The 20,175-nt window shown below is 42.2% G+C and overlaps 1 protein-coding gene across 1 annotated transcript in view; it reads right to left on the bottom strand.

Annotated features, from left to right (window-relative positions):
• LOC111155325 (solute carrier family 26 member 3) overlaps positions 1-18,012 on the bottom strand; it is a 30,504-nt gene extending 12,492 nt beyond the window's left edge. Inside the window, exons 1-8 of the mRNA XM_022515466.1 lie at positions 17,896-18,012; positions 9,820-10,037; positions 9,177-9,316; positions 7,868-7,978; positions 7,449-7,621; positions 5,782-5,946; positions 3,923-4,075; positions 3,450-3,532 (exon numbers count right to left, since the gene is read on the bottom strand). Coding sequence (XP_022371174.1) covers positions 3,450-3,532; positions 3,923-4,075; positions 5,782-5,946; positions 7,449-7,621; positions 7,868-7,978; positions 9,177-9,316; positions 9,820-10,037; positions 17,896-17,904 — 1,052 coding nt within the window. The 5' untranslated portion in view covers positions 17,905-18,012. The remainder of the gene's footprint in view (positions 1-3,449; positions 3,533-3,922; positions 4,076-5,781; positions 5,947-7,448; positions 7,622-7,867; positions 7,979-9,176; positions 9,317-9,819; positions 10,038-17,895) is intronic.
• Between the last annotated feature and the right edge of the window lie 2,163 nt (positions 18,013-20,175).

The raw sequence follows: 20,175 nt of genomic DNA, 5'->3' as shown, positions 1-20,175 counted from the left end.
TGTGATCTCTCTCTCTCTCTGTCAAATAAATAAATAAAATCTTTAAAAAAAAAAAAGACATCATCTGTACTCTCGCCTTGGAAACTTCTGATTTACTCTTCCTTCTGCCTGAACTCTTCTCCTCATCACCATCCCTCCTTCCAGAAAGTCTTCTCTCCCCACCAAAGTCAGGGGTAGGTGAGGTTCTCTGTGCTTCTCCAGCCCTGGATACCTCCCTTCCTTACTCAACCCTCCCTCACAGCTCTCTCTGTAGACACAGAGCAGGGACTGTGACTACCTCATCGTTCTGTGACCAAGACCAAGCAGTCTTCTTAGCAAACATCACGTGGTCAATATTTGTTGGGCAAATCCATGAGGGAATGCCATCGAGGCTGAGTTTGGTCTCATTTTGGAGTGTGACCAGCAAGAATTGAGCACCGCTGCTAACTTTGGAATCTGTTATCTTACTGTTGAAAAGCATAGCTGCCTGAATTTGATACCAGAATGCAAACCATGATAGCGGTGCATCTGATATTTTTGCTAGTATAGCCGCATTAGAAGGTACACTTATATCCCTATAAGCCTCATGCAAAATGTCTTAGATCCCACTTGTATTGTTACACGGGATTGAAAAGCATCACCCACAATCCCTCCAGTAGTTACCATGGATGAAGGTCTTTGAGCAAATACAATTAAAGACAAGGGAAGCGAGAAAGTCTTCCCTCCATCAATAACAATACCTTCCATGAAAAACCCTCAGCAAACAGATGGGCCTTGGACTCTGCCCTGGGACCCACAGGAGTGCTGGAGCCAACCGTGGCTCTGACGGGGAAGACCATTTATAGTCACGCGGTGTCAGGGAAATGTTCAACTCAAAGAAGATCCTTCTGCATTTGTACCTCATGGATTTAGAACAGTCCAATGATATTTGCTAACTGTGTTATAAAAGGGCCGAGTATCTCCGGGTCAACATCCCTTGACTGAAATGCTCAGTTCCTTCCTGTCAACATGTGCTTTTGACCTAAATCTTATTCAAAGTATGTTTATTGGACCCATTTGACTTTATTGCTGTTCTTGTTTTATGAATACCATGTTCACATATTTGCAGCCTTAATTTTGAAGAAGCACCACGAGGTGCCATGAATCAGAACGTTAGTCCGGAATGTTGTTTTTTTTTTTGTTTTTTTTTCCAAAAACATATCCTGAATTGACGATGCAGTTGAAATTTGCTTTTTATACCGAAGTCACCAGAAGCCTGCTATTATTCTTTTGTCCTAGCCTCTAAATACCAGAGACAGAGCGGTGTGATGGAGATTTACAGTCTGAAAACCGGGATTCGTTTCCTGGCTCTGCTACTTGCCCTCCCTGAGCCAGCTTTCTCCTTTGTAAAGGGAGAATAATGACACTTGTTTTCTCTTCATCATAATTTTTGTGAGGGGTGGTGCCAAATAAAATAATAGCCATGAATACTATTTACAGACTGGGAGGTGTGAAGTGGCTATTAGCTATTATCATCGTGATCCCTCTGGAATCTGAATACATCCTCCATGTCTCCTTGACTGTCTCGATGATCACTTTCCTTCAGCCCGTGTGTGTGACTTCACAAAATCACTTCCAAGGTGTCATACTTTTAACAGCAGATTAGTAGTAATTAATAGTCATTATTTTCCAATTATATTCTATTGGTGATCACCAGAAATTTAAAATGCCCACTCAGGGTACCTGGGTGGCTCAGTTAAGCCTCTGCCTTCAGATCAGGTCGTGATCTCAGGGTCCTGGGATCGAGCCCCATATTGGGCTCCTTGCTCAGCAGGGCACCTGCTTCTCCCTCTCCCTCTGCCCCCTCCCCCTGCTCGTGCTCTCTTGCACATGAGCGCACTGTGTCTCTCAAATAAATAAAATCTTTAAAAAAATAAAATAAAATGCCCACTCAATCATCACCCAGAAAAACTTGGAGTGGAAAAAGCATGTAAGAGGCCTAGTACTTAATTTAGATCCTAAATTAGTAACAGAGCAGTGGGAACACTCCCTGTGGGACAGGCACTTAAGCACGCATGTCACACGTATGAACACACTCAGTCCTTAAAAGAATCCAATGTGATAGCTACTAGTTTTAGCCCCATTTTTAGAGCCAAGGACATGGAGGCATAGAGTATAGTTATTTGCCCCAAAACAAAAAGGAACTCAGAAGTAAATCATAGGTATTCTGCCTCTAGGACAGGTGAGCTTGCCTACCAGGCTTCACGGTCTCTCTGTGGAGTGAAATGTGAGTTAATAAATGTGAGTTATTCCCTCCCCTGACCACAAACACTGTGAAGAGAGGTCCGCTGACATTCAAGATTTATTTATTAAGAAGAGTCTCAAAGATTGTAACTCAGTGATCTCAAGTTTAAGTTTTATTTCCCAAATCCTTTCTGGCAAGGTCCTCTTTAATTTTGTATGTACCTATCTATGTCTATCTGTCTCCGAAGTTTCTGTCTGCCAAGACTTTACAGTAAAGTGTAATCACTTGCAAGTTACAGGGTGGAGAGAAATCCCAGAAATAGTCTTTCAGTTTCAGACGAGTTCTTACTTAAAAATCTTTTAAATGAAAAACGGTGCCTGAGGTTCATTAAATGTAACAAATGACTATCTGGTGATAAAAACATTTTTGCACGTGTTTCCTTTTTTGAAAAATTGGTTATTTTAAAGTCAACAATGCTGATTCCTAGAATTCTCAAATGCTCCTTCAGCGTGGGGAAGGTGGGGGGGTCTTTTCTTTGTTTGTTTGTTTTAAACAGGAACATAGCCTGTCCTTGGTAAGCCAATTGGAAGAAATTGATGCTCTGGTCAAAGGACAGAGAGAAGAAAACACAAAACTGGATCTCTCTTCTCAGCCCAATAAGGACAATGCAATCAAATGCGTATTCAAAGTCCTTGTATGAACGGGACCTCCCATCCTTCCGCAGCGTTCACGGTTGCTCCGGTCTTGTTTTGAATTTGATCACGAGGAAGGACAGAGTGTGCCTATCCGGTTCGCTCAAGCAATGGGCTACGGATATTCCCTCTGTGTCTCGTTTGAACTGTCAGAACTTGGCTCTAGTCACCTCCAACAAAACACTGCATATTGTTTATAGTAATCGATGGGCAAGGAAATCTGGTCTCATTTGGTTCCTTTTTAGGAGGAGAAGCAGGTTTGATTTGCCCCCCGCCCCCCCGCCTTTTTTTTACTTTGACCACTACACTTCCCCTGCGTGTGAATCCCTGCTCATCTGGTTGGTGAGTTCTTCCACAAAGACAGACTTTCTGATATTAAGAACCACAGAGCCTTTGTGGCTCCTTCCAGAAGGAGAGTAGCGCTCCTTCCTCATCCTCCCCATGAGGGAAGGAGGGTTCTGAGCCGGATGAATGCGTTTAGCTCACAGTCCTCCCTACTTACTGCTTGCTGTCTAGTCAGTGCTTGGAGAGGCCACCATAAAAGACACACTTACCCTCTCTTCATCTCCCCAACCACAGCCACCTTAAACCTGTTTTCGAAGTCAAAGCCATAGGACACACCTGTTGCGATCACAGTCTGCAAAGTTGCAAATTGCTCAAGTTAGAATTATGAGAGATCACGTACAGTCTTCTTAGAACAGAATCTCCAGCCCTGGCTTTGCTTCTTTTTTAAAAAAAGTTCTGAAACAATTCTCCTCAGCCACCAGAGATTAAGAATCGCAGCTCTGATGGGTCTGCCAAGCCTCTCTGAGGCCTTGTTCTCTGTGCTGTCCTCGTCTCCCACAGAGAGAATGAACCCCAAATCACAAAGGAAGCCATTCATTCAGAATGAAGAGAAAACCATACTAAGTTTGACACCCAGAAATGGCAGAGAGGGCATCTACCCCACTAAAACCTCCTGAAGGTTTTCAACATAAAAACAGGAGACTAATGATTTATGAAAGCAAGTCTTAAGATGATCATTTACCATGATGAGTTCAATTGGGATGGGCACTGGAAGTTTGGCTTTGTAGTGCTGATTGATTTCTTTAACTACAAATACAATCACTAGGATAATCAAGGAGGTCACAAGGTCTGCAATATTGGTCTTCTCTATTTGCGTGAATACGGAATTCAGTACCTAAAATTATAAAAGCAAAAAACAGCCAAGTGCTATATTTTTTCTTCCTTTTTAAGAATCCTTTTGCTTTTTATTTTTTATAACCTTTTTTTAACTTGAGTACAGCTGACACACAATGCTAGCTTCTGGTGTACAATAGAATGATTTGACATCTCTATTACTATATTCCCTATGCTGTGCCTTTGTTCCTGTGACGTATTCATTCTATAACTCAACTGAATCCCCTGCTTCCCTTCACCCACTTGGCCCAACCCCCCACCCCCAGCCCCTCTGGCAATCATCAGCTTGTTCTCTGTATTTATACGTTCTGATTCTACTTTTTGTTTGTTTCTTTATTCATTTGTTTCATTTCTTTCCCAAGCATTATACCAATGTATAATTTGGATGCAATATTTGATTATTTCCAACATTAAAAAAAATTGAGGCAAGAAGGACTGGCATGGGTAGAAGAGTGATTCTCTATTCTGCTCAAGTTAACCATGAATGAGTAAGTTAACATAGCACTGGCACTCTGCTAGTATAGGGACGCTCGTGGCCTTTTTGCTGGGAATATCTTTGGCTGGTGTCAAAATTCCTTGGATACTTTTCACATTTTTACAACTCGTCTCTTCTGCTCTTAGGTCTTATGGGTTATTATTTTATAATCAGCATCATTTCTCCATCCAGGGAATACCCTCTGTTCCCCGATAGTTTTCTTAGCATGTATCCCCTTAATTCCTGGTCTTTTTTTTTTTTTTTTTTTAAAGGTTAAGGTCCTTCACACTTTTTAGTTAACTGTCTGTGTCACTTTTGGAAACTCATTTCCTGGCTAATAGTGCAGAGAGCATGGTTTTAATTTTTGTAGCCAGTTGGATCCCATATCCGTGGGATCCAGAGAGCTCAAGCAGGCCCACACTAGATCCCAAATTGCTCCTCGAACACTCCCCTTCTAGAGTAGCTCTGGATGGGAGTGAGTGAGGGTTGGTTCCAATACAGAGCAAACTCTGTCTCAGCTCCAAAGACCGTCTTGATAGAAGCACCAATAAGCACAAAATTCATAAAAGGAAGGTGATAACAAAGATCAGAGTGGAAATACATGAATTCGCGACTAAAAGAACAATAGAAAAGATCAGCAGAACTAAGAGCTGGTTTTGGGCAAAGACAAATACAACAGGCAAAACTTCAGCAAGATTCAGCAAGACAAAAAGAGAGAACTGAGAATCGCTATGCCCCATGCACACTGTCCTAGTCACATATTGGTTAATTTCCTTTTGCTTTATAAACAGGGATGCATACAGGTGTCTGAAGCACCTCCATTTTCAAAGAACGAGACCTGCTTTTTTAGACATAGGGAAACGCTATCACTCAGTACACTTCTTTCAAAAGAAGATTTGGGGGGGAATTTTTAAATCATGGAACAAAATACTAAAGCCTTTAATAATGAACTTAGATTTTTTTTTTCTTTTAAATTATACTTCAGAGTCAAATCTTAGAGACGTGGTACCTGATTTGCGTTGTTCATGTTAGCTAGATGGTAGATGCAGCTCAATATTCAGCGTTCTTCTCTTGGCCACTAATTTTTTCTGAACGTGACTAAATTTCACAACCTGTTGGATTCTCAGGAGTTGTCAGGAAGCCCCACATGGAAGTCATGAAAGGAAAGCCTCCCAGAAACAGGATAGTAAATATCATGTATTTTGATTTTTCAAGGCCAAAGGACTACTTACTTTGAAAATTGAAAATGGATCAGTGTGTGCTGGGACCGTCAGCTGAAGCATGAATTTGAGCTGAGAAACCAGGACGTGCACTGCAGCAGCTGTGGTGAAGCCACTAATGAGGGACTCCGATAGATAGATCACCAAGAATCCGACCCGCAGGACCCCCATGAGCAACTGGAAAGAGAAGGGCAAAGGCCTTTGGCAGTCTGCCTTACAGGTGCACCTCAGCAACTAGAGAACCAGCAGGGGAAAGGATCCAAAATGTAAAGGTTCAGTCTGTATGTAAATGAAGAAGCAGGTGTCCTTGCCTCCCAGAACACCTCAGGTTCCATGTTCCTCCCTCTCCCTCCTTCCCCCATTCAACTCCCAAGGCAGAATGTGACAGAGTGTTCACAAAGCATATAAGTCTAGTACACCCCAAGAAGCTTCTTCCTTCCTCCCTGCCCCCTTCAAGGTGCTGTATCTTTAGAAGACATACCCATATACCTTTCATAGCAAAATCCTATCCACCACCAGCCCTCATAACTTTTCCCATATAACTTTTAAAAAAGATTCTATTTATTTATTTATTTAAGAGAGAGAGAGAGAGAGAGAGAGAGAGAGAGATCACAAGTAGGCAGAAAGGCAGGCAGAGAGAGAGGATAAAGCAGGCTCCCCACCGAGCAGAGAGCCTGATGCGGGGCTCGATCCCAGGACCCCGAGACAATGACCAGAGCTGAAGGCAGAGGCCCAACCCACTGAGCCACCCAGGTACCCCCTCCCATGTAATTTTAAGTGGCTTGCTGGCTGCTATGGCATTCATGGTGAGCCTCCATTCATACACCCTCAAACAAGTTGTTTGACTTTCCTAAGAGGTATATGACTGTGTACGGAACCTCAGAAGTGCTTGGGTTTAGTGGGGGACCAAGGTTGTTCATTCCCCCAAAGCCTCAGTATTTTGTAGTGACATGCACAGACAGAATCTCCTTCCCTTGGATCCCCGGGTTGCCTTTCCATTTGTGTCTCTATGTAGCTGGAGCTGCAGACATGCAAAGGCACTAGATTCAGAAAAGAATTGGCCATGTTGTCTGTCAGTTGGGCACACCACTAATGTCCTTGTTTAAACTCACTTTCTCTTTCTTTAAGGAATGGTCTTAGCCAATAATATCACTCATCAGAAACTCAGCCAACATCTTGAGGAATCCATGCCATTCTCACTATTCACTATTCACCAGCAATGGAGTCGGGGGTGTGGCTCGGGAGGGAGGCTTTAGTCCCTCCATAATTCTCTTCAGCTTTCCTGAAATCTTTGAGATGGACAGTTCAAAGTGCTCAACCCCAAATCCTTCCAGCTAGATTACATTCCCTGAGGAATCAGAAAGAAAAAAGTTCCAAAGACACCAGTGTCATTATGACTTGAATTAGGTATTTCACTTTTCACCACTGGTGCCTCCCTCTTCCTATTTTTCCTTCTCCCTAGACCTGCATTCATTCACCTTTGCAATGTGGATCTGCTATTCTGCTTCGGGTTGGGGTGAGGAGACTCTCTCCTTTCCTATGGGCCACTGAGAGTGGAATGCAAGCCCAGGGAAGAGTGGGGGCGGGGTGGGCAGGAAGGAGACAGAACAGAAAGATGTGTACCAGTGAGGACAAGCAGCACGGGGAGGGGAGGGCCAATTACACAAGAAAGCACTCACCTGAATGATTCCAGAAAGGACTGTGACCGTGGCAGCCACCATCACCTTATACTCGTCTGTTGAGGAATCATTGCTCATTGAGCTATTAGAGATTTCTAGAGCAGCTGTACTCTCCGACGGGGTTAATTTCACAACGATGGCTCCCACCATCATACTCAGAACTGGAAATGGACCTAATTAACAGACAATGCACTATAACCAATATAGGGATCCCTAAAGCATAGGTGTCTTTCAACCATAACATGGTGGATAAAGAGATTGCCGGCTGTTCTCCCCTCCTTCCCCACTCCCCAGTCCCAGTTCTTATAAGAAACTATGACTCTTGGATTATGTACAGCTAGAATCAATACAGAGTGTGTCAAGTGGAGTTAATAAAGAAAAAGCCATGTGAGCATTCATTAGCCCACAAATTCACTTACCCACAGATATGTGTTTTGAAGTGCCCAAGAAAAAGTAGACTACAACTGGGAAAAAGGCTGCATATAATCCATAGCTTGGGGGGACAGTGACCAGCAGAGCAAATGCTAAGCCTGTAAATACAGAAGCATCAGGGTCCTTATTTCAGGCAAAGGAATCATAAGAGTCCTTCTCGAGTCTTCAAATATTTCAGATTTTACCTTGAAAATCAGTTACTTTATTAACTCAAATCAAGGATGTAAATGCAGGAGCTAAAACCATAACACTCTTAGAAGAAAACATAGGTGTAAGTCTTTGTGACCTTGGATGAGGCAATGGTTTCTTAGAACTGACACCTACAGTTTAAGCAACCAAATTAAAAACAAATAAATTGACCTCCATCAAAATTTTAAAATGTGTCTTTCAAAGATTACTATCAAGAAAGTGAAATGACAACCCACAGAATGGGAGAAATGATTTGCAAATTGTATCTTGGATAAGGGTCTAGTATCCAGAATATATAAAGAACACTTACAACTCAACAAGAAAAAGAAAAAGAAACTAATTTTAAAATGTGCAAAAGATTCATTTCTCCACCAATATACAGATTGCCAGGGAGCACCTGAAAAGATGTTTAGCATCATTAGTCATTAGGGAAATCAAAATCCAAACCACAATTTCAGACTCATGAAGATGGCTAACATAAAGAAGATAGATAATAACAAGTGTTTGCAAGGATACGGAGAAATTTGAACACTTATACGTTGCTAGTGGGTGACCATGTAACAGGAGTCACACTCCTAGGTACATACCCAAGAGAAATGAAACATAGGTTCGCACGAGAACTTGTTCACAAGTGTTCATGACAACATTATTTCTAGTAGCCCCAAACAGAAAACAACACAAATATCCATCAACGGATAAACGGATCAACAGAGTGTGGTCTGGCCATAACATAGAATTTTACCCATCATGCAAAGAGGTAAATTACCCTCACATGCTACAACATGGATGAACCTTGAAAACGTGATGCCAAGTGGAAGAAACCAAACACAAAGCACCACATCTTCTGTGATTCTGTTTTATATGAAATGCCCAGAATTGGCAAATCAATAGAGACTGAAAGTCATTGCCAGGGAGATGGATGGATATAATGGAAAGTGACCCCTAATTGGACAGGAGGGTTTGGGAATGGTGCTGGTGGTAAAAATCTTCTGGAATTAGATAATGGTGATCATTGCACAACCTTGGGAATGTATCAAAGAACACTGAATTCTGTACATGAAAAGGATGAATTCTAGGACATATTAATTACCTCTCAAAAAAAGTTACCTTGTAGTACAGCTACCAGCCCTGTGCTGATTCCAGAAACAATGTCACTGAGTAGCCATTCCTTTATCTGGTAGGCTGGTAACCAAGATGCTATGGGGAACAAAGACAGGGCAATCTTCTTGGCCTTCTGTGTGGAACAGCTGAAAACATTGAAATCCCCAACTCAGTTAATTCATATCCAGTTGTAAGTTTGGCACCTAAATGCAGTGGAAAATTGGTGAAGATGATACTATATTCAAGAATGAACCACCACCTTTCCCACTGACACTTGCTTCCTTACCTATATTGAGTGCCCCCCACCGTCACTACCAAAGGATTTTTTTTTTAAAGAAAAAAATGCTGATTTTCTTTAGCCATGGTAGAGCTTATCTGACATCCTCAGATTGACTTTTACAACATTTCAGTTGAGAACTTTCCTCCGCCCTCATTTCTGAGTGCTCGGATATGGAGAGATTGTGTTGAGAGCTGAGATGGTGTTCATTGTAGAGATTGCCTTTCCAGCCCTGGCAGGGAGTAGGACGTTTGGAAATCAAAGATAAGAAGACCCTGAAGGTGATGCGTTAATGCCAGAGAGGAGAGCTTGGAAAGTTAGAAGAAAGTGCTTCACTTATTCTTCATACTAATACCTTAAAAGATATCTTACCTACAACACCCTTTGAGATGATCCAGAAAGGTCTTGTGATGTCTCTGTTTCTTCTTATGTTCCTTCCCAAAAGCATTTGCAGAATACACGGGCCTGGCTACAATGTACTGGTTCCTAATGGGTTCGATCATTTTGCTTTCTCTGATGACTTCGTTAAGAGGAAGACCTTTGGAACTACGTGGCAAACCCTTCTTCTTGCCTTTAGCAGGTTCAAATGCCTGAAACCAAACAGAGCATGCTTCTTAAATAACTCGGAGATAATGTGATGCAATTTACAGATGAGTGATCTCCGAACTGAATGTTACCACCTTTTGAGATCAAAAGAGGAAGGATTAAGGGACCTAGATTGTGTTTTGAGACAGTGATATCACTTTTTACTCCAAGGAGCTGGACACCGCTCCTTCGGGTAAGTAAACAAGGGCTTTTATTATTTATTCTTAAAAGATCACCAAAAAGCAATAGAAGTTGACTCAGTTTACTCATCAGTGAGTGCATTTTTTTTTTTTTTTTACTTGTTAGATGAGATCTCATCAAGAAAAGAATTCACTTTAGTTTATTTCTTAGAAACATTGCCAAGATTATGGCGGAGTCCTGGGACAGATCACATTTAAAATCTACTCCTTGCCCTTTCAGTGCAGTCAACACTGTTCAGTTTCCCCAGCTGAATTTTTGAAAGCTCCGTGAAATGCTTGAAATTTGTGAAATTCAAGGAGACTGTCCACTTATTTTTCTATTGTTTCTAGGAGAGCTTTCCAGTGAACAGCTGAGGGAACTATTGCACAAAGTTTTATTTTGTTACTTAGCTCCCTAGTGAGGAGATGTTTTTAAAGGGAAGATCTCCGGCAATTTGCTTAACCTCTCTGAGCCTCGTCCATGTAATTGAGCTAATAAGACTCAGGTTTCAAGGTTTTAACGAAGAGTAAATGGGAATGTTTTCAAAGCATCTAGCATTGCACCTGAAAACTGCAGACTTTCGCTAAGTGATGATAGTTCATACCCTAACTATTTGCATTTCCTGGGTCAGATGTTTACATTTTTTGTTCTTATCTCAGTCCTGTGTCTGTTATGCTTAAGAGATTAATTTTGCAAAAAAAATCCTTTAATGCATATTACCTATTCAGCCCTCGCAGCTCTTAAAGGCCCTTGCAATTCTAAAATTGTTCTCTTCTTACAATGATAATATAATAGCACCCCCCGCCACACACACACACAAATCTGAGACCTTTTCCTCAGGACCTAGAGTGAGTCGAGTGTCAAAAGCACGGCTTCTGGTTTCAGATTTCTTTGTTGTTTCTTCTATGACACTCACCTTCTCTGTTGTCCCCTGGGAACGTTAAGCGAAGATCATTCCAGCTGTCAGCATTCTCCCCTCTAACCTTGTTTCTGTATTACTACTCACAATACCCAGAGTTTTGTTCCCTGACCTCAGTCACAGTTACTAACCGAATGATCTCAAGCTGGATTGTACCTTGTTACATGGCCCTCTCTCACAGCTCAAGGGATTTCCAGACTGTTTGCAGGGCTCAAGTCAGCACCAGAAATCAGATGCTGGCCTCAATTTGTCCCACCTGTCCTACCTTTGATTACCCATTTCTCTCCCCCACCTAAATCCCTCCCCTCTAAAGTCCTTTCTACTGATCTTCTCTGACCACTGTGGAGGGATTCTACCCTACCCTCTGGTTTGACCTCCAGCATTTGGGGTGTTCTTGGGCTTTGTTACAACTGTTAGACCCCCTCTGTTCTTTCTGAGTTTCCTCTCACCCCAACAAACTGCTTCTTCTCTAACCCCTCACTCATTCCTCCACCCCAGTTCCAAGTGTCAAATCCCACCAACTATACAATACTCCTCATTGTCAGAAGAATGTTCAGGAAGCAGAACGGGCTTGGCTTACTCATTGCTATGCCTAGCATGGATTTTTTGTCCTTATTTGCCAATTACCAACAAAACACTTAAGAGCTAATCCCTGTTCAATGACTCTTGACACCTTAGATCTCTTGTAAAGGCTGTCCGGAGTGTCTTTCAAGAACAGCTTTCATCCTGTGGGGTATCCTCCTAGCCAAACGGAGGATGAAGAGGACTTAAGCACTGTGCATTTCTTTGTCAGATGCTGCCATGGACAGAAAAAAGAGATTTCACTATTTTGTTGCTTTACTCATTTTTCCACCGAGTTGCTCAGAAAAACTCATTAGCTCTTTCTTAAGGAACTACTTCTTTTCTACCTTTTGCTGTTGTATTTTTTTTTTTTTAACTCTGCTAAGGCATGGTTTGATTTTTTTTTTTTTGGCCAGTGACATTGATGGCAGAAATCACTCTGTTTGGCTTTGCTTCCTTCCCTGAGGATGGCCTTGGCTGGCTCTTAGTGGGTTCCACCATACCTCCCGCTGGATCAAGGGCCTGGGCCCCTGCCATCCTGCCCCAGATTGGACACCTAAGCACTGACTACAAGGCAAGTGCTCAAGGTCAGGAATCAGGGAAGCTTAAGAAATCTTTTCAGAGGGCGCCTGGCGTCTAACTCTTTAGAGATTAGGCTCAGGTCATGATTTCAGGGTCCTGGGATTGAGCCCTGTGTCAGGCTCCTTGCTGGGAGTAGAGACTGCTTAATATTCTCTCTCTCTCTCTCTCCCTCCTCCCTCCCCCACACCTCCACCCTTGCCCAGCCCTGGCTCACACAACCACTCTCTCCTCTCTCTCTCTTTCTCTAAACAAAACAAAACAAAAAACACAAAGAAAACAAAACAAAAAGACCCACAAGAACTTTACAGGACTTAGAGAAAGAGACCTTGAGGGCCACATTCCAGACTTGTGGTTTGTTCTCTAACTGCCGTCCTTGTTCCCAAAGCTGCTGCCTCCCGGTCCACACTCAGCACACATTGTGAGTCACTGAGTCAACCAGCGCCGTGGTGCCTCCGCCCCGAGAGACTCCAGACAGTCCTAAATTCATGTCCTTCTCCATGTCCTCATCTCTGGGATGCTTTAGTATGATCTATGTCAGTTAGGAATTCAAAGCAATCAGCTTAATCTCTTTTTTTTTTTTTTTGGCCTGAACAAATTACCTTCCCCCAGAAATTCTTGAAAAAATGTTTCTCGGTTCCTAGAAATCACAATTCCAGTCTCAAGTATGATACCCATATTCATATATGCCTTCCCACATTCTGATTTATCTTCATGCCTCAGATTTTTCTCTGGGTTTCTTTGGGCACCAGTGGCTCTTCGGGGATTGAAATTTACTCTCAGGCCTCTTTCTCCTAATGCTTTTAGAACTCGTTGGTATACATTTCCACTTTTATTTCCTTTTCAATGATGTGCTCTTTTAAATTTTTTGGGCCTTTATGACATATGTAACTCTCTACATAGACATGCTCCCATGTGCACACACACACCTGCTTACTTTGGTCCTGGGGCTTAGTCATTTTACACCTGTCTTTCTCTGATTTTTTTTTTTTTTTCCTGAACAGAAATTTAATTCCAGGATTTTCTGAAGTTCAGGTTTTTTAAAATTTAACTATTCTGGTTGATGAATAACTTTGATATTTCTAGTGATTAAGGATGGTCAAATCTGTGACCCCTGAACCCCACCCTGCGCCCCGTTCCGCCCATTTCCAGCCCAGTGCCAAGCACCGAGTGTCGCTGCCTGCCTTCCAGTGACCCTAGCACCTCCACGCTGCCTGCCCCCTCCACGCAGAAGTGTCTAAGGGCCTTGACTTTTTCCACGCCCCAGTTTTTATCTATTTAGAGTTCTCATCTCTCAGAGGGCTACCCTGTTTGCTAGGAAACAGCCGATTTGAATCCAGGTGCTCCTAAGCAATGCTGGTATTTTTCGTTAATTAGTGCTAATTTGAAACCAGAGGCAAGCAGGTATGCAGAGCATTTCCCAGCCTCTCCCCAGCTGCAGTCGATACCCCCACCACTGTGACACAAGGTGGGCCCCCAACGACCCGCCCTTTGGTAGGATCTTCAAATAGCCCTGCGCCAGTCCATGGGAAACCAGAGGATGCCAGCCCTATGTCACAAATTGCTCCTCAGACGACAGGGAAAAGAGGTGTACCTTGAGAGCTACAGTTAGGGTAGGAGGGACGGGGGTGGGGGGGGGAAACAAGCTGAATCATTTCTCCAGCAAGCACCATAAGAGGGACCCCAATCAGGAGCCACAGATGAACCCAAAAGTGAGGGCGTGTACAGCCCCACATTCTGGTTGGTGTCAGACTGGAGGGAGTCAGGGAGATGGCGGCACCCAAATCAGAGAAGCCCTGAATGGCCATTAGGAGTAACTGGGCTTGACATGGGTTGGGAGGGAGGAGGATCCATGCTGATGTTGATAAAGAGGTTACAAGGGGTCAGGGGCTGGGGCAGCCAATGATTTCTAGTTAAAGTTGTGATTCTGTGTTCCATTCTTGAAACACAGCAGTGTAATTAAGGAAGCTATATTATAAATCTGATCCTAGAGCTGTTTCTTCGGGAGAAATCAATGGGTCCATTAACATTTAGAACACGAAAAACCGTTTTTCCTTTTTTTTAAGTGATGATCTTTTGAAAGCTATGGGCAAGTCATAAACCCTTCCAGATCGTTTGCGAAGCCAGAGTCTTTCCATCGAGGGAGGAGATAAAGTGACATAGAAGCAATTAAAGGCAATGGGACCAGGGTTGGGCTCCCAAGGTCATGGAGCAGTTCCCCCAGACAGCCCCAAAGCAAGATGCCCAAAGGAAAAGCTTTGGAATGTCTTTTTTGCCAAAATAATAGGGATATTCATACAACTCTAGTTCAGTGTCCATAGTGAGTCAGAACATAACATGTGTCTTGCATTGCTTATTCAGAAAGTTTATGTGATTAAGTTTATAGTGTTCCTTTATTTCCTTTTATTATTTTTTTAAGTTTATTTATTGGGGCACCTATGTGGCTCAGACGGTTGGCACCTACATTTGGCTCAGGTCATGATCTCTGGGTCCTGGGATTGAGCCCCGCATCAGGTTGCCTGCTCAGCAGGGAGCCTGCTTCTCTCTCTCCCTCTGCCTCTGCCCCCCTCTCATGCTCACTCTCTTCCTGAAATAAATAAAATCTTCCTCCCAAAATAAAGTTTATTTATGTAAGTAATCTCTACATCCAATGTGGGGTTCAAACTCACGACCCTGAGATCCAGAGTCACATGTTTCACTAACGAAGCCAGCCAGGTTCCCTTATGGTAGGTCTTTTAACATCTTCTAAGAACTTAGCTTTAGCTTAATCTTAGTTCAGGCACTAAACATTATTATTGTTGTTGACAATTCTTTTTATTCACAATTATTATTTTTGGTTATACTGCTGATAAACCAAGTCAAACCTAATGTAGTTAGGAGGTGCAGCAGGAAAGAGTGAGATCTGACAGTGAGATCTGGTCACTGCTTAACTGTGTTGCTACGGGCAAGCCCTCCAAGCTTTTGTTTACCTAGTGGTAGAGGGGGACGCCATTACCTCCCTGTAGGGCTGTTGTCAAGACGGCAAGTGGGGCTGTTGTCAAGAGACTTCTTAGCCTTAATTGCAGAGGTAATGGCCTCAGGACTGAGAATATATTGACCATGTATATTGACTATTTACAATGCTGTCTGACAGAAGTCTACAGTGATCTGTCTGAAAGCGTCAGTGCTACCAACTTTTCTATGACTTCATGTCTACTCCGCATTTGCCCAGAATGACCAGGTTTCTACTCTCACAGGTTTATTTTGACATAATTTGAAAGCACACACCTATCTAAGCTTCACCGCTTGGCATGCAAGGCTTTTCACAGATTAGCTCTGGCCCATCTCACAAGCTTCTCAACTTCTCCTCCTTCCATGTTTCCCATCTTCATGTCTTCGAGAATGTTGTTTCTCTTATCCATGTTCTTCTCTTCCAACTCCTGGTGAATTCCAATTCATCCTTAAAAATACTCAGCTGTCCCTGATCATTGGTTGGTAACTTCTTTCCTTCAGGCAGCATTTATTGGCCTATTGTTTGTCAGGAACTCTGTCCCTAACATAGGTGTATAAGATAAGAAGATGTGGGTGAAGCCTTCGTGGAGTCCCCGAGAAAGAGTTAATCATTCCCTTCTTGTACATACTTTGTATGTCTTTCTGTACCATAGTGTACTGTGCCATCATTGTTTGTTCACAGATTTCTCTCCCCAGTAAGACTCAGTTTCCCAAAGACCAGGGCCAAATCTTAATCATTTTTTCCCTTTGCATGGGAAACAACATATAGTTGTTGCCTCCAAATGTTGTTTAAATAAACTAGACTGTGAACAAAAGCTATAAGTGGTTGGTGATGTACTTCAAACTCCAAAGTTTACATATATGCGGTGGGGGGGTGTCCGAAGTGATTGGCACAGATAACAGATTGGAAGAACAAGGGCCATGAATGTGGGTTGGAGTCAAGGAAGGTTTCATGAAAGAACTGTGGGTCTTGACTTAGACCTCAAAGAATGGATCAGTTCAGGAGAGATGTTGGGAAAGCAGCAGGGAATGGGCAAATCATGTTCAAAGGATAGTGACCCACAAACTGGAACAGAAGACTTTGTTGGCCAAATGGCTACATCATTAGAGAAATGTGAAAATAAGCCACAGCAAGGCGTCTCAGATCTAGTAGGCTACAGAAGAAGAGAGAGGATCCCTGGACTTTCTATAAAGGTTTTGTAGGCTTCTAAGTACTTTTGCTTTTTTGTCCTATCAAGCAGGCAGGGAAGGCAGACCTTATTATCACCAATGTGCAGATGGCAAAATCAAGTTCTGGGAAGATACATGACTTTTACAAGTCTCACAGCTAGCAAGTGACAGAGCCAGACAAGAAACCAGGTCTTGTGAGTGATTCTGAAACACACTATGTGTTTCATGTTGATGTGGGGGGCCCATTATCCCTAATCCCCAAGGGACCTCCAGATGAGGCCCTTGAACATGGAGCCCTTCCCCTATGTCCCTACTTTCAGCATCAGAGACACAAAATCCAGAGCCTGGGTGGCTGGAGTTCAATCTCCTTGAAATGAAGTGGTTTATTGAGGAAGCTCTTCTTTTCTCTGTTTGGAGAACCAAAGACCCCCCTTATGGAGAGAAATGGGACTAAGTTATTGCTTATTTAATCTAGTAAGAAAATATCATTTCTCATTTTGTGAATGGTTTCATTTCTTGGTTGAATATGAGCTATTTAGTAGATACTGATACACCGGCTGATTTATTTATATACTCATTCATTTATCCAGACTGAGTAGGAGCTGTGTATTAACCACTGTAAATGACTTGTCTCTGAAATCAAATAGTTGCCTCCTAATTTCTCAACAGGACTGATCCTTATGTGGCAATCACTGTACTGTTTCTCTGAATGGCAATTTTACTTGGGAAGAGAGAATTATCTAGTCAAATGATTTAATACAGTGTTTCTCACTTGCATATTTAAAGACTGTTGTGTGACCTTTTCCTGATATTTTGTAGAATGAAAGATTTTATCTTGTTAGGACTAGAAATCCGCAAAATAAGTACCCCTGCACGGTACATTACTCGTGACATATGGTACTCTGCTACTTTACAATTTTCTTCCTTCTGTTTCTTCCTTTTTCACTCTCCATTCTACTTGCTTTCTCTTCCCTTTTCTCTCCCCCCAACCCTTCCCTTCTTGGACTTTCTGGGATGTCTTGTAGATAAATCCCTTGCCTCTGGACTGAAAGGTCCTTCTCAATACCTTCTAACAGATGACTCTACCTCCTAGAAAAACCTTTCCTAAAAGCTTTCTTTATTGGCCAAACTTCAGAACAGATGGTCTACCTATAAAGTCAGATTTGGGTCCAGAATTAAAGGAATTACGTGAATAATTAAGGCAAAAACCTCTTCCATTGTTGAAGAGGCTATCTAGAGCTTAACAATGCATACAACAATTTATTTGGTCAAATCAAAGTCTACTCAAATATTTGCTTCACATCACTAGGGCTCTGGGCATACATTTAAAATCTATTGGTAGTGGACTCTTTCATTCCTGCTCCCACAACCCTGACTTTTAAGTGGGGTTGGATCAGAAAATATACCATTTGCAAGAACTAGAAGACAAGTTTGAGCAAAATGATTGTAAATTTGCTTCCTACCTGGTGCATGCTCAGTGAGGGACTTGAGCACCAGCTGTAAATTTCTGAGGTCAAGCAGTCCCGTTGTCAGAAGTGTCCATCCACTTAGTCCTATAGGCTCTGATTGCATCCATATGTACAGGGGTGTCTATATGTAGGTTATGTAAGGCAGTGGGGAAATTACCTGTCAGCTTTAATAATTAACTTTCATTAACTTTTACAACAATAGAAAGACTCCAGTGTGGTCTTGACCTTTGAGACTCCGGTCAGTAGATGAGATCGTGACAACAGTTTCCTCAAGTTCCTTGTGAGGTTATACCACTCATTGCCCTTGTGTGTGTGTGTGTGTGTGTGTGTGTGTGTGTGTGTTTTATTGATCTGCAGAGATTTGCACGGAGAGGTGTACATGGAAGTTAAAAAAAAACAACAACGAAACTCTGTAGGTATTACCTCCCTGATGTTCTACCTGACAATTTAGAAGGGAGCTCCCTGTGACTTTCTGATTTCTAACCCCAGCCCTAGAGACACACATATTTAATGCCTATCCATCCTCTCCACTTAGATGCCCCAGAGGCATCTCAAACTTAACACATCTAAATCTGAACTCCTGATCTTTCCTGCCCAGTGGGCTTCATCTCTGCTCTTTCCATTCCAGTAAAGAGCACCCCCTGTACTCATGTCAGAAACCTGTTGGAAACAGTCTTCACTTGCAAACACTCTCCTCACCTCTGCCCAATCTATCAACATTAAGGCCTGTTGAATTGACCTCCAAAATATGTCACAAAGCCATTGTTTTCCACCTCTATGTGCCTCCCTAGCTTAAACCATCACTGCCTCTTGCCAGAGCCCCATTAGCACTCCTTGCATGACCTCTGGCCTCTCAGTCTCCTTGCTACCCACAGTTGTGATCTTTTTCCGCTAGCTCTTTGTGGAGCTAATAATTATCCTTAAGGTAAAAGGTCTTCAAAGTCTTGATGATACTCCCCTGCCTACCTCCCCAATGTTGTCTGGCCCTGCTCTCCCCATTGTTTTCTCCACTCTAGTCACAATGGTGTCTTTTAGTCCCTAGAATTTTCCATCTCCTTCTAGACATTGTTTCCTCTGCTTAAAAGCTCTTCTCTTTCCTGCTCTCTCTGCCTGTTACTTAGCTTCAATGCCACTTTCTTGGAGAGAACTCATTTAATTCCCCAATCTAAATGAGCATCTTTTGTGCAGTGCTTTCCCGACTTCCTGTAATTTTCTCACATAGCATCATAATTTTAGGGTTAGTATTTTTGCCACTCTTGTAATGGTTGCCTCCCTCATTAGAATGAAGGCTCCATACAAGCAGGGACCTTGGACTGTCTTAATGATGACAACTGAGATGAATCTATGACAGAACTGTTTGAAAGAGACTTAAGTGAATGGATTGTATTTGATAAAACACAATTCTGAAAGAATCTGGTAAGTCACTAGAGTTTCTTCTGAATTAATCTCACCTGTATTTTAAAACTTGGGTCAAACAGATACTGTGTAATTGAATTATATGGGGCATGATTTAGAGCATATGATACTGTTTTTGATTGTTTTAACAAATGTGCGGTATTTATTTGGAACTACTGTGCATTGATCAAAATGTGTTCTTGGGTTTGTTTGCTGAAAGAATTGAAAAACAGTGCATATAAAGATGGACCCTCAGAGCCATTGATCAGATTAAAAATGATTTATTTTAGAACCAAATAAATTTTTGCAAGTGTGACAGGATACAAGCTGAACAAAGGTGAATCAGAAGCATTCCTATATACTAACAACAACCAAATAAAAAATATAAAGAAAGAAAGGGACATTATAATAGCAAAAAATCTATTAGAACAAGTAGGAATAAGTTTTGTCTAAAGACTTGTAAAAACTTTATGGGAGAAACTTGCAAAACATCACTGGAAATCAAAGGAAAACCTGAGAAAAATTTATAGCTGCACATCTTTTGAATGTGAGGGCTCAATATCATAAAGATAAATTTATCTATTACAAAGTAATCTGTAACATTAAGTGCTATTCAACAAAACATCTAAAAGGTCTTTTCCCCCCCCATAGGACTAGGGAGGCACCTGGGTGGCTCAGTCAGTTAGGTGTCCATCTCTTGATTTTGGCTCAGGTCATGATCTCAGAGTCATGGGATCAAGCCCCTTGTTGGGCTCCATGCTGGGTGTGGCAGAGCCTACTTCAGATTCCTCTCCATCTTAGTCTTCCTCTCCATCTGCCTCCCTTCAATAAAAAAATTTAAATAAAGAAAATAAAGGAATATGAATTGCTATGGGGATT

Source organism: Enhydra lutris, unplaced genomic scaffold (genome assembly GCF_002288905.1).
Source record: "Enhydra lutris kenyoni isolate GAN:26980312 unplaced genomic scaffold, ASM228890v2 scaffoldscaffold40, whole genome shotgun sequence".
Taxonomy (NCBI): domain Eukaryota; kingdom Metazoa; phylum Chordata; class Mammalia; order Carnivora; family Mustelidae; genus Enhydra; species Enhydra lutris.
Note: the sequence above shows the minus strand (reverse complement) of the source record. Positions and strands in the feature narration are given on the sequence as shown.